This window comes from Gallus gallus, chromosome 3 (assembly GCF_016699485.2).
Source record: "Gallus gallus isolate bGalGal1 chromosome 3, bGalGal1.mat.broiler.GRCg7b, whole genome shotgun sequence".
NCBI classification, from domain to species: Eukaryota; Metazoa; Chordata; class Aves; order Galliformes; family Phasianidae; genus Gallus; species Gallus gallus.
The window spans coordinates 57,618,871-57,631,236 of record NC_052534.1 but is presented as its reverse complement, the minus strand read 5'-3'; the positions used below and the strand labels follow the sequence as shown (position 1 = coordinate 57,631,236).

The 12,366-nt window shown below is 50.2% G+C and overlaps 1 protein-coding gene across 13 annotated transcripts in view; it reads left to right on the top strand.

Annotated features, from left to right (window-relative positions):
• Positions 1-602: 602 nt before the first annotated feature.
• L3MBTL3 (l(3)mbt-like 3 (Drosophila)) overlaps positions 603-12,366 on the top strand; it is a 78,051-nt gene continuing 66,287 nt past the window's right edge. For 2 of the 13 annotated variants that reach the window (XM_046939776.1, XM_015284137.4), the window contains exons 1-2: positions 603-679; positions 11,595-11,706. In XM_046939776.1, coding sequence (XP_046795732.1) covers positions 11,605-11,706 — 102 coding nt within the window. In that variant the 5' untranslated portion in view covers positions 603-679; positions 11,595-11,604. Of the gene's footprint in view, positions 776-829; positions 1,018-1,077; positions 1,426-2,086; positions 2,545-2,656; positions 3,396-4,310; positions 4,600-4,650; positions 5,552-6,105; positions 9,587-11,594; positions 11,707-12,366 lie in introns of those variants that run through there. The other 11 variants (XM_040697946.2, XM_040697944.2, XM_040697943.2 and 8 more) reach the window with 11 other exon arrangements.

Genomic DNA, 12,366 nt, shown 5'->3' with positions numbered 1-12,366 from the left:
CGTTTTCTAAACAATGACAAGTGACAGAAAGCATCTCCCATTGTGAGCGCAGGGGGTGATGGAGGGCAGGTGGCACAGGTGAAACTACTTTCCATTTGCAGACCGGCTGCAGCGGGTCGAGGCCCAGCGCCGTAGCAGAGCGCAGGAGTGTGCGTGGCTGCACTCCCCCCGCCGGGTCCCGTGTGACATCCCAAGGCAAGCGGCTCGGCTCCGCGCTCGGACGGCAGGCAGCGACCCGTCACGCCTTTTAGCGAAAGGACGGGGGAAAAGACGGCGAGACGACAAGGAGAAAAAGAGAAAAAAGGCGCAGCGCGTTATTTTCCAAAAGACCAAAAATAGCAGCGCGCTGCCGCGCAAGCCTCCTTATTATTCCTCCGGCGTCGGCATGCAACCGGCGATGCCGCACCTCGCGGGGCGCCGTGCGCTCCGCCACCGCCGACTTCAGCCGCCGCCGCTCGCTCTTCCACCCTCGCCTGCGCTGCCGCTGCCGCGAGCGCGGCTCCGGCGCGGCGGCAGCGCAGGCGAGGGAGGAAGAACGAGCGGCGGCGGCGGCAGCAGTTTCCCCTTTCCCCAGCCCTGGCTCGGCGGGCGCATGCTCACTTGTGCCCGCAGCCCTGGACCATATTTGTCAGGACCTACTCGAGAGCCGGAGAAAAAGAGAGAGAGAGAATTTGGGGGGGTAAGGAGCGGCGGGTTGCGAGCCGGAGCCGCCGGCCGCGGCCGGGGAACGGCGTCGGCGGCCGAAGGCCGGCGGTGGGGTCGGGTTCGGCCGTAGGTGAGGATGAAAGTTGGAGAGCGAGAGAAAGGCAGAGGCGCACCTCCTCGCCCTCCCTTACGAAACGCCGCCGGGGAAGGGAGGGGGCTTCTCCCCCCACCCGCGCGGCGGGGATGGAAGTTCGCGCCGGGGAAAGTGGGCAAGTGACTCGCAAGTGGCGGGGGAGCGGCCGGGGCAGGGGGTGCCTCCCCGCGCCCCAAGTGTGTGAGTGAGAAAGAGGAACAAAAGAAAGAGAGAGAGAGGTGCCTGCTATTTCTTTTTCTCTCCCCAAACACATGACGGGAGTACGCGCATCGAGCCGTGCCGCGTATCTCGGCGCAGCCACGGGCACGCACGTATGTGCATGTGCATAGAGCTCCGTATGGGGGAGGGAGCCGCCGAAACGCGCCGGGGGGGCCTTTTTTAGGGGAGGAGGGGGCTCCGCGGGGAGGGGGAAGGGAAGGGGAGAGACATTTTGCGGACTTGCCCCACCGCCGAGCCGCCGCTCGGCTCCATTTAACGCCGCTCGCGGGGCACCGCGGGGACAAACGCGATGGGGCCGGGGGGGGCGCGGGGCTGCGCGCTGGAGGGCGGGCAGCGGGGGGGGATCCTGCGCCGCGCTCCCCCCCGGCCCCGGCTCTTTGTTCGCGCACGCCGAAGGACGGGGCGAGGTGCGGGCGCGGGGGGGCGAGGCGCGGCCGGGAGGGGGGGTGGGGGGGGGCGGTGCGAGAGCCCCGTTTTTTCGGTCGGAAGCGGCAGGCGGCGGCCGGGATGGACCGGTTGAATGTGCCGCGGGTCCCCGTGCGCGAAGGCCGCGCTCAGCGCGCAGCGGAGAGTTTGGCGTTCCCGTCGCTCCCGCACTTTGTGTGCCTGTGCGCGAGAGATATTTAAAATATAATCATCTCCCAATTTCCGCCATTTTGGGGAAAGTTTGCACACACATGCACATACCAAAAAAAAAAAAAAAAAAAAAAAAAAAAAGCTCCTAGCGTTTTTTTTTTTTTTTTTTTTCCTTTTAAGAGGCGGAAAAAAAAAAAAAAAAGTCTTTAGCTCGAGTGCTCCGCGCCCGCCGCTGCCGTGCGGTGCGCGCTCCCGGGCCGCTGCGGCAGGCGGGGGGCGAGCGCGGGGCGGCCCCTGCCCGCTGCGGGCCGGCGGCTGTCACCCGCGGGCGGCGCCGGGGGTCCCGCGGGACGGCCCCGCGCTGCCCGCGCACGTGTGCGCCCGGACGGGGGGGACGAACGGCCGGCGCGCGGCTTCTCCCCGAGTCGCGCGCTCTCGGCCCGAGCGCCGCCGGGGGTGCGGCCCCGTCTCCCCCCGCCGCTCTGTCTCCGCAGCCGGTGCATTAACAACAGGATATAGGCACACTTGTTCTCGCTAACGTGCGTGTGAGGCGGCGTTTTCGCGACGGGGGGAGGGGGAGCGGGATTTTTTTTATTATTATTATTGCGATTATTATTTCGGGTGGGAGCGGCCGCCCGGAGCGCGAGGCTGGGGGGAGCCGGGGGGCTGGGAGCCGCCGCCGCCCCCATTTTGTCGCCGCTTCGTCGGAGCGGCCGCACGCGAGAGCGTGAGAGAAAAAGTTGGAGCGCGGGGCCGGGCTGCGGGCGGGCGGGGGGCGACGCGGCGCTGCCCTCCGCGGGAAGGGGCACCTCTCCGTCGGGCGATCTCCGCGTCGAGATTGGCTGCGAGCGGCCGAGGAGCAAATCCCGCAGCCCCCTCGGGAAAGAGAGCGCGCCCCCTCCTCCTCCTCTTCCTCCTCCTCGCTGGGGGAGGGGAGGAGGGAGGAGAAGGTAAAATTTTCCCCTTCCACTCGGAGCCAGCCGCCCTTTCCCGGATCCCCGTCTCGGGGGGGGGGGGGAGTGGGGGGGTGGGGGAAGGACCCGGTAAACAAGCGGAGTCCCTCTCGGGTTGTGCAACTTCCTCAGGAACCCTCGGCACCCAGTTCCTCTCCCACCCTCGCGCGCACCGCGCTCGCCCCCGCGCCGACCGGGGGTCCGTCTCCTCCCGCGCGCTCCCGCCGCTCCGGGCCGGGGGGAGGGGGGAAGAGAGAAAACGGCGGGGAGCGGCGGGAGAAGCGCGCTCCCTCCGCTCGAGCGCCGCCGGCTCGCGGCCGTCGGAGCGGGCGGCCGCTTTGTCTCGGCGCTCCTGCCCGAGCCCGGGCGAAACGCGGACCTGAGCACTCCGGGTTTTCTCCGCCAGAAAGTTTCAAGTGCGGCAAAACACGCCGCAAAACTGGCCAAGGAGGGACCTCTGGCGGTAGGCCGCGGGCAGCCGGCGGCCGCGCCCGGCGGGCCCCGCGCCGCGCCGCTCCGCTCCGCTCCGGCGGCCGCTCCGCGGCGCGGCTCCGGGCCGAGCGCGGCGGGGTGCGGGGCTCGGAGCGGCCGGGGCCGGCCCCGCGCTCCGCCGGCGGCCGCCGCGTTCTTCGCAGCGCTCGGAGGCGCTGAGTAACGCTTCCTGGAAACGCGGCCCCGCGGGATGCGGCGGGGAAGGCCGTGACGCGCGGAGCCGCGCGGTGACCCGCGGGCAGCGGGACGGGCTGTGCGAGCCGTGAGCTGACACGGAGCGAGAGCCGCCTTCTCATTGTTCCGTTCGTTTTTGGGAGGCGCCGGGCTGAGCGCGTTCGCTTTTTTTGTTTCTGCCCGTGAGTCAACGCTCCGCAGCGAGCGCTAACAATCAGGTGGAAAGTGTAAATACAACTCGAGACGCGAACGCTCGACTTCGCGCTGCTTTCGGAACGGCTCGCGTTCAGAATCGGAGCAGAACCTTCCTGCCGCAGCGTAAAGCCCCTTCGGGAAAGCGGTTCCTGCCCCCCAAGAAGTTCTCCCGTTCCCGGCAGCTCCGGTGCACGTCCGCGCGGGCGGAGCTGCGGGCCGTGCGCTGCCGGTGCGGTGCCGCCGGGCGGCCCTTGCCGCGGGACCCCGCCGCTCCGCCGCGCTCCGCCGGTCCCAATGGACGCAGCGCGCCAGTGACGGCGGCTGCCGCAGCGCTCTCATTGGAGGGCGTTTGTTGTCAGCCGGGCAACTGTAGCGAACTTTGGGTTTGTTTGTCGCTGTGTATGGTTCTTATTAATTTCTTGAGTTTTCCTCCGCTGTTGCTTTTAGTAGCTCTGTTTTTCTAGAAAATGGTGGCGCGGTGAGCCCTTTCCCTCCGGCTGGTTCAGTGTAGTCGAGCATCGCTCGGGTTGGCGTTTGTGGGTTATTCCCGTTACCCTTCATCTTTTTAATACTGCTGACAAGTAGGATTACGGAATGTAAGTGGTGGGTGTGAGGAACCAGGGATTACGTGGATGGGATTTGCTGAAGACAGTAATAGTGTGCATGTAGCCCCAGCTTTTTATTGCCTCAGTAGTGGTGCTACTCGTCACAGTGGGAAATAGGAGCTCTTTATGAACTGGAAATAAGGAGAAATGCAGCGACCAGTAGTTAGGAGCTAGAGAAAAAAGCCAATTAGTGGTTTAAGGATTGCAGACCCCGCAGAGGCTGCTGAAAACAGGCAGAATGGAGGAGAAGGGCATGAGCCAGGCGTGAGCGTGCAGAGGAGCTCACTGGGAGCTAGCTTCTCTTCATGACAATTTGGCATGCATCAGGTGATGCACAGTGTGAGGGTTTGGTGCATCACAGTTCTTCCTGAGATGTCTGCACTGCAAATGGAAGGAGATGGGATTTTTCTGTCACTCTGTGCCCAATTCAAAGAAATACAAGTGGTTAACAAATGGGATTTGGGAGTTGTACTCTGGTCTTAGTATCTGAGCATCTTAAGCCCCCATTCAGGACTGCACAGAGAGGGACGGAAACAAACAAGTCATGGAGGTGCTGTAGAGGAGATCCCTCCTCAGAGCTCCTCAGGTACAAATTCTCTATAAACAAGTTGGAAGTTGTTAGTGGTGAATTTCATTAGTTGGTGGGATAGCATCAGTATTGGGTATTACGGTGCTCCGTGGATGTTTGAAAATGACAAAGTAGCCAAAAGCTGTGTGTAACTGGAAGTGTTACCCAGTTCTGAGCAGTGGTACCTGTGTTAGCTGCTGGCAGAGACCAGATTCAGGTGTAGGTATCAAAACCCATTCTCAGTGCCTCGTGCAGGCTCGCTGCTATCAGAGAACACGGTCTGCAGTTTGTAATGCCTGTGGCCAGGTTCCTTCTGTGAGGAAACAGATTTTAAGCCTATCTACTAGGAAGCGAGACCAAACATACTCTGTGTCCCTGGAGAGTGCAGCAGACAGAGAAGTAGCAAGAGATAAAACAAGAGGAAATAATAGTAAGGGGACAACACTGACAGGAAATCTGGACCAGTTCCTCTTACGAGTGCTAAGGAGGGCAAAGAATTTTAAGCTTAGGGCCCTCTGTGAATATAACTCCTACCTACATATAGCTCATCTTTAAAGTAACTTATGTGTAATGAATTTCATGAGCAACAGGCAGAGTAGTGGGATTGACTCAGACAGTCCTTCAACACACAGAACAGAGGAGTAGTAGAACTGGTAAAGTAGTTTTTGAAGGATGAAAAATGAGATTGAGAAGGAAATGTGTAATCTGCAGATACTTCTTCTAAGGCAACATCAAAAGAATTGGAACATTAAAAGAATTAAAACATTAAACAGATATTTTAAAAGTGCATATTAAAATGTAGTGGATACCCTCAAAATGTTTTATCGTTTCCTGCACTGTTCCTGTTGTGGTTGTTTTTGTTGAAGTACATAATCAAGAAGTGCAAGAAGTGGAAGGATGAGAAGGAGACAAGTGTGTGGTGTGCCCTGCTTGAGCAGATAGTCGTGAGAAGAAAAGTGGGCTCTCCCTGGTGGGTTTACAGTGTATAGGAAGTAATTCTGGTTTCTCTGCGCTGCAGTTATGAGTGACTTTGCTATAACTGTTGTTTTAAAGCTAGATTAAACCCAAGTTTGTCTAAAATAAAAGGGGAGATGTGCTATGTGGGGTAGTTCTCTTGTGTTTGGCCTGAACAGTATGATGATTCAGCCCCTGGTAATTTTCCCACACTTATGTGATAAAGCAGATAAAGACAAATGTACCAGAGCTGCAACCGCACTGACTTCTAGGTAGTAGGGCATGGATGTCTTTATCTACTTTGGTCATCTCCAAAGAGGAGGCCGTTCTGATTCATGTTGTCTCCTGCTGATCAGCTTCATTTCCCCTATGTACATTCCCCTCCAGCCTGTGGATTATCTGCCAAAAGTCTCCTCATTGAAGGTGACCAAAATAGTCATCTGTGGTATCTGGCCAAAAAGACTTGGGCCTTTGTTTCTGCATGTCTGTCAGGACTGGTGTTTTCAGCTCCATGCATGCCTATAAGGCATATGGGACATTGCCAGGGGCTGTAAGGATATCACTTCCCTTGATGTCTCTCTTTGTCTCTTGGACCTCACCCTCCTCACCTGCTGCTCCATAAAATGATGGAATCATAGAGTGTCTTGGGTTTGAAGGGACCTTAAAGACCATTCAATTCCAATCCCCTACCATAGGCAGGGTTGCCACCCACTGGAGGTACTCAAGGCCAGGCTGGATGGGGTATCTACAGCTTCTCTGGGCAGCCTGTTCCAGTGCCTCACCACCCCCTGAGTAAAGAATTTCTTCCTCATATTTAACCTAAAATTCCCCTATTTTATTTTAAAGTCATTCTGCCTTGTCCTATCACTACCAGACTGTGAAAAAAGTTTGTTCTCCTCATGCTTATAAGCTCCCTTCAAGTACTGGAAGGCCTCAGTGAGGTCTCCCCACAGTCTTCTCCAAGCTAAACAAGCCCATCTCACTCAACTTTTCTTCATCAAAGAGATGCTCCAGCCCTCTGATCACCTCTGTGGCCCTCCTCTGGACCTGCTTGCCCTGCTTGCCACCCCTCTTGATGCAGCCCAGGATACCATCAGCCTTCTGGGCTGCAGTGACACACGGCTGGCTCATGTCCAGGTTTTTGTCCATCAGGATCCCCAGGTCCACGTAGCTGCTCTCAATGCATCCTTCTCCCAGTCTGTACTCACATCTAGGATTGCCTCAACCCAAGTGCAACACCTTGCACTTGGCCTTGTTCATCCTCATTTGGTTCATGTGGGCGTGCTTTTCAAGCCTGTTCGAGTCCCTCTGGATGGTGTTCCTCCCTTCTGTTCTGTCAGCTGCACCACTCAGCTTGGTATCGTCAGCAAACGTGCTGAGGGTACACTCCATCCCACTGTCTGTGTCACTGATGGATCTCTGAGGGACACCACTCATGACCAGCCTCCACCACAGAGCCATTGACCACAACTGTCTGGCTGTGATCATCCAGCCAATTCTTTATCCACTGAATAGTTCAGCCTTCAAATCCATAATTCTCCAGTTTAGAGACAAGGATGTGGTGTAGGACCATGCCAAAGGCTTTGCGCAAATTTAAGTTTCGGTGATATCAGTTGCCCTTCCTTTGTCCACTGATGCCTTCACTCATTCATAGAAGGCCATCAGATTGATCAGACATGATATGGCCTTGGTGAAGCCATACTGGCTGTTTTGGATCACCTCCACATCTTGCATGTGCCTTATTATCTCTTCCAGGAGGATCTGCTCTATGACCTTCCCAGGAACAGATGCAAAGCTCACCAGCCTGTAGTTCACCTGGTCTTCCTCAAAGATAGAAGAGGTGTTTCCCTTTTTTCAGTCACCAGGGATTTCACCTGACAGCCATGAGTTTTTCTGTTTTTTTTTTTTGTTTGTTTGTTTGTTTTGGTCAGACCCCCTCTGGCTCTTTGTGTCTAATTTTACCTCTCCAACAAGAAAGAGCTGTTAGCCCAGGGTGAGGGCTGGCATCAGCCTCTTCTCTCCTGGAGCAAAGCTGCTTGACTCTCCTGGCACCATGCTTTCAGAATTCCTTAAAGGTAAAAATAAAAATACAAAGGAGTGAGTAAATAGAATGGACACACCGATCCAGATAGGTTGTGCCAATCTGGTGATGCTGACTACTGGCTTTGCTGTTGAAAGCTCCTTTCTTTGCTGCCCAGTGACCCATACTGAATTGAGCCCGGTGGTTAGAAGTCACATGTTGTGCTACCTTGTGTGTGACATCTTAGACTTTCAACATTTGGGTAGGTGTCGGTTAATTCTTTTAAGCCCTGACTGAAATAAAAAAAAAATCCTTCTATTATTACTTTCTGACGTACTCAGTACATAACCTGTAATTATTTCAAAAAATACTTGTAAGTTTAATTGGCATATTCTCTCCTATTTCTTTGCTTTAAGTCTTTAAATAGAGAATCTTTCACCAGGGGAATCTATCTCATTTTTAATGCTGTTATTCTCATTAAGTATCTGTTCTGTGAGGTACTCATTTGTTGCTGAACCAGTTGGTAAAAACTAAGGTTTTTTCTAAAGGATGTGTTTGATCTTATTTTACATGCGTGCTTATTTTAACATTTTTGAGGTTTGGGTTTTTTTTTTCATGTGTGTATGTCTAGAGCAACGTTAATATTAAAATACAGCGTGTTCCTCTGTAGATCTTACAGCTGCTAAGGCTAAGATGCGGTTGCATCCCTAATAGTGGATTTTGGAGGTTCTTTTGGAAAATGACTGTTTCAGGTTCTTACTATTATGGCCTTACCTTCACGTCAGATGGCACTTGATGGCAGACACAGGCACAGCCCTGTAGCTGCTTGGCCCCATATTCATCAAGTATTTTTAAAACTTTCTCGAAGTGTTGTAGCGACAGAAATGATAGCAAATGAAATTCTTATGGAAGGAGTTCCACTAATTCGAAGAGCTACATCAGAGCTTTAGAAATGAAAATGAGTAGATAAGACATTCCGCAGTTCTCTTTCTAAAGGATTTCATCCTTTTTTAGTACCTCAGTGCTGTAATAATGTAATTGGTCTTTTTCTTCTTCTTTCTTATCAGCTGTAGATAGATGTAGACCAATCTTTCATCTGTGCAAACTCAGTGAAGCCGGAAACAGATATTTTGTTAAGTGTAATTCCCTTTGTTAAATTCATTTCTATCTGCATTGCCCTGTGACCTTTTCATCCACGTCACCAACATTTCTGAAAGCTGAAGGGGACCAATATATGAAAGTACAGATTGTGCCCCTAATCTTAATTTTAAAAGGAAAACTATCAAATACCTTGTCAAAGAATGGAATGTATCTTTATTGCTGGTTGTTACCTGGGGTACTTTGTTAGGTAACATCATTTAAAAAATGGTTTGTTTTCTCAGAAGAAATATGTACTTTTCTGTTACAAAGATTTCTCTTGGACTTGGTCTTTTCTTTCCAACTGATTCTGTTATGAAGCATGTCTGTAACACCAGTGGCACTATCAGAGATGCCAGGGTGTGCTGCAGTGCTCACTGTGGCTCCTTGCCACAGGTCAGCTGCCACTACAAGGAAGTGCTTCCCCATTGCCTCCCAGGCTTCTTCCCACTTTTAATTATTCCTTCTGCAGGAACCTTTGGAATGTGTTTTCCACAATAAACAAACCACAGAGTGGTTGAGTAGAGCATCCACTAAATAGGGTTAGAAACTTGAGCTAATACAGAGCACAGCTTTGTCTTTGCCTAGGCAGGCCAGTTCTGGGGAGAACGTCATGCCAGCATGCTTGGAAAAGTGTATTTTATGTTCTATTTCATGGATTTCTGGGTAGATCAAATTTTCAGCTATTTCTTAGCAGGTTGGGTCTTGTGTTTTTGAGAGAATGCTGGTGGCCCTGCCATCGTGCTGCTGTTGAGTTTGGTGTCAGCACACATGCGCTGCTCCCTTGCCTTGCTGAAGACTGGCTTCGTGGTGGGCTTGGGCTCTACAGCATACCGTACACTGGGCTCAGATCAAGTTCAGTTTGTCCTGTGGGAGCTGCCCTGAGGTTGGGTGGTGAGTTTGCCTGGGAGAGTTTTTAAAAGACAAAGTCTGGGGATGTAAGGGATTTCATTGTTCATACTGGATTTGTTTGGTTTTACTGGTATATTTTAAATTTCTTTGTGCATTGATGATATGTCTTGCAATATTTTCTCATAAAGGAGAACTAAACTGAGGGATTGAAAAGACAAGTTGAATGATTTAGTTCTTCAGATGTATCATGTGGAATATGTGGCCTTTTGTCAGAGACCCTTCTGTAGGCACAGATTGCTGTTGACCCATTGCTGAGGCCTACCTGACCCACGGAACAAAGGGGAGAGCGGGCGCTTTCATTGTGAGCAGTGGTTACTGCTGAGGTCCATCTTTGTCCTCTTGATGTCATGTGGTAGATTCATGGCAGCGAAAGTGCTCAGTGAGATATTACTCAAGGTGATAAAGACTGCACAGTCCTGCTGGAAGCAAGGAGGAAACCAAGGAGAAACAGAAGGGAGGTCACGCTGTTGACACAGCACTGGAGTAGTGGCTGGTTGTATTGGTGGTGTTCCATTGACTGATACAATTTTTCTAATGGAAAAGAAAAAGTAACCTTAAATATTTTTCACACCACAAAGTTAATTAGCTAAACATTTTTCTCCTCACTTTCAGACAAAAGCTTCTGAAAGATCCACATGTACTTGTGTTGGTTTATATCTTTTTCTGTTGTCTGTGAGTAAACAGATGTCACCCTCAGTCTTTGTGGACGTTCCAGATTTTCAGAGCATTAATAGATATTTGTGGAAACTAAATTTTGAGAGTAGGACTTATGTTAAATATTAAGATTTTGAAAAATAAGGTCAAAGAAACCTATTTGCCTATCTGAATTTCAAATACTGATACTTACAGGGAAAGTTTGTAGTCAGTCTGCAGATGGAAAATGAGGCTTAGAAGGTGTTAAAGAGTTCAAGGAGTGTTAATTTGAAAAGAAATAAGCTTTTGCTAATAGTTCACAAACTGAAGATATTACTCATTTTTGCCATAAATTGTTTCAATTGCTAGGCACAACGCAGAAGTCCTTCAGAAAGGGATTCAGTGGTTCAGATCCCACATCCAACAAATACTAGACTAGGTGCCAGGCCACAGAGTTAAAGATCTCTGGATTGGTAAGAAGCAGAAAGGAGTAAGCTGGTGCTAGTCACAAATGGCCCCTACCGCCATTTGCAGTTCAGTGCGACTGATGTCGACTTTGTGATAGAGAGAAGTGCTGGGCCAAAGCCAGGCGCCAGTGGCAAGTGTGATGTGGTGGTGTCACTTGTGTAGACAGACTTTTGCCACAAGAAAGAATGCCCAAATCCAATATTTCTAAAGATAAGCATTTTCTCCTCTGCTTTCAGTGTACTGAAACAGAGGGATCTGGTAAAATAAGGTCTTGCGAAACTGGAATATGCTCTCCTGTGCGTGTCTACATGTAAATGGATTTCACAAATATGAGTCAAATACGTGGTGAAGCTCTGTGGAGACAGGCAAGAAATACCTGGGTCTCCTGAGTCAGACAATGAAAATGAAAGATAGTTTTAAATTCATTTTGCAATTTTAATTTGAACTTGGGTAAAGCTTCCACATCAGCATGTTATGAGATACTCAGGAAAACTTTAATATCTTCTTAACTTAATAAGCTCTTTTTAATAGTTCTTAATATATTTCTGTCTCATTCCCCAGAACAAATGTTTTTCTTTGGTATGTTTAATGTATGTTTTCCCCATGTCGATTTGTTTGCACTTTGAGATTTTGCATTTCTCTCCAATTCAGCCTCATTACTGGCCTCCTGCTGTATAAAGGAGGGATTACTTTTTAATGTTTTCAGAAGATTTTCCCTTGTTGCTTTTACACTAGCTTATATTATCAGCATTGTCATCAGTTATCCACATTGTCAGTGTGCCAGAAAGTGTTTAATACTAATCTGTGAAGCGCGTTTGAAGAAATATCCAGTGAAATGAGCATTTTTAACATTTTCAGTTTAAATTCTTTTTTCTTTTTTTTCCCTTAGTACATGCATCATGAATGAATCTGCCTCCAGCGGAAATGGCCAGGAGTTTGATGTATTTAGTGTTATGGACTGGAAGGATGGCATAGGTACATTGCCAGGAAGTGACCTGAAGGTAAGATTTGCAATTTTTGATAAGCAAAATACAAATTTTAAATGCCAGAGGAATGTATTTCACAAGCTGGTGTGTAGGTATCTGCTTCTATGAATAAAACATGAATCTGCAGCTCTGAGTTAAGAGACTGTAGCCTGTTAGCTTTTAGCTCCGGAGTCTCTTGATTCAGTTTCTGGTGCTGGCAAAGACAACAGTCATCCCCGTAGGAAGGCATAAATTAGCACTGCCTCACTATACAGACAGAAGTAATCAAATGCACAAAATGTAAGAAATTTAAAATTCAGTCCATTTAGGGTATTACAGTACTGTCTAACTAAGAATGCCTGTACTGTCACTGATTTTCACAGTCTCATATTCTTAGTTCTTTTTATTTCTAAAAATATTTTATTTTTTCTGTGTTTTGTCATGTGGATGCCTAGCAAAATGAATAAAGTGAGTCCTTCTGAGATTGGTACAGTTTAGCAACTTGAATGGCATTGGAATAGTACTTTTAATTAAATTTTTCACACTGCATGTATTTACCCAAGTAAATTATAGCCGGGTTTTTTTTTGGTTTTTGTTTCTGTTTTAATATTTAATGTATTAGTTTGGTTGTTGTTTTTTTTTTGGGGGGGGGGGGGAGGTTACATTTTACTATGTCCTCAGAAGGTGTCCCTGTTG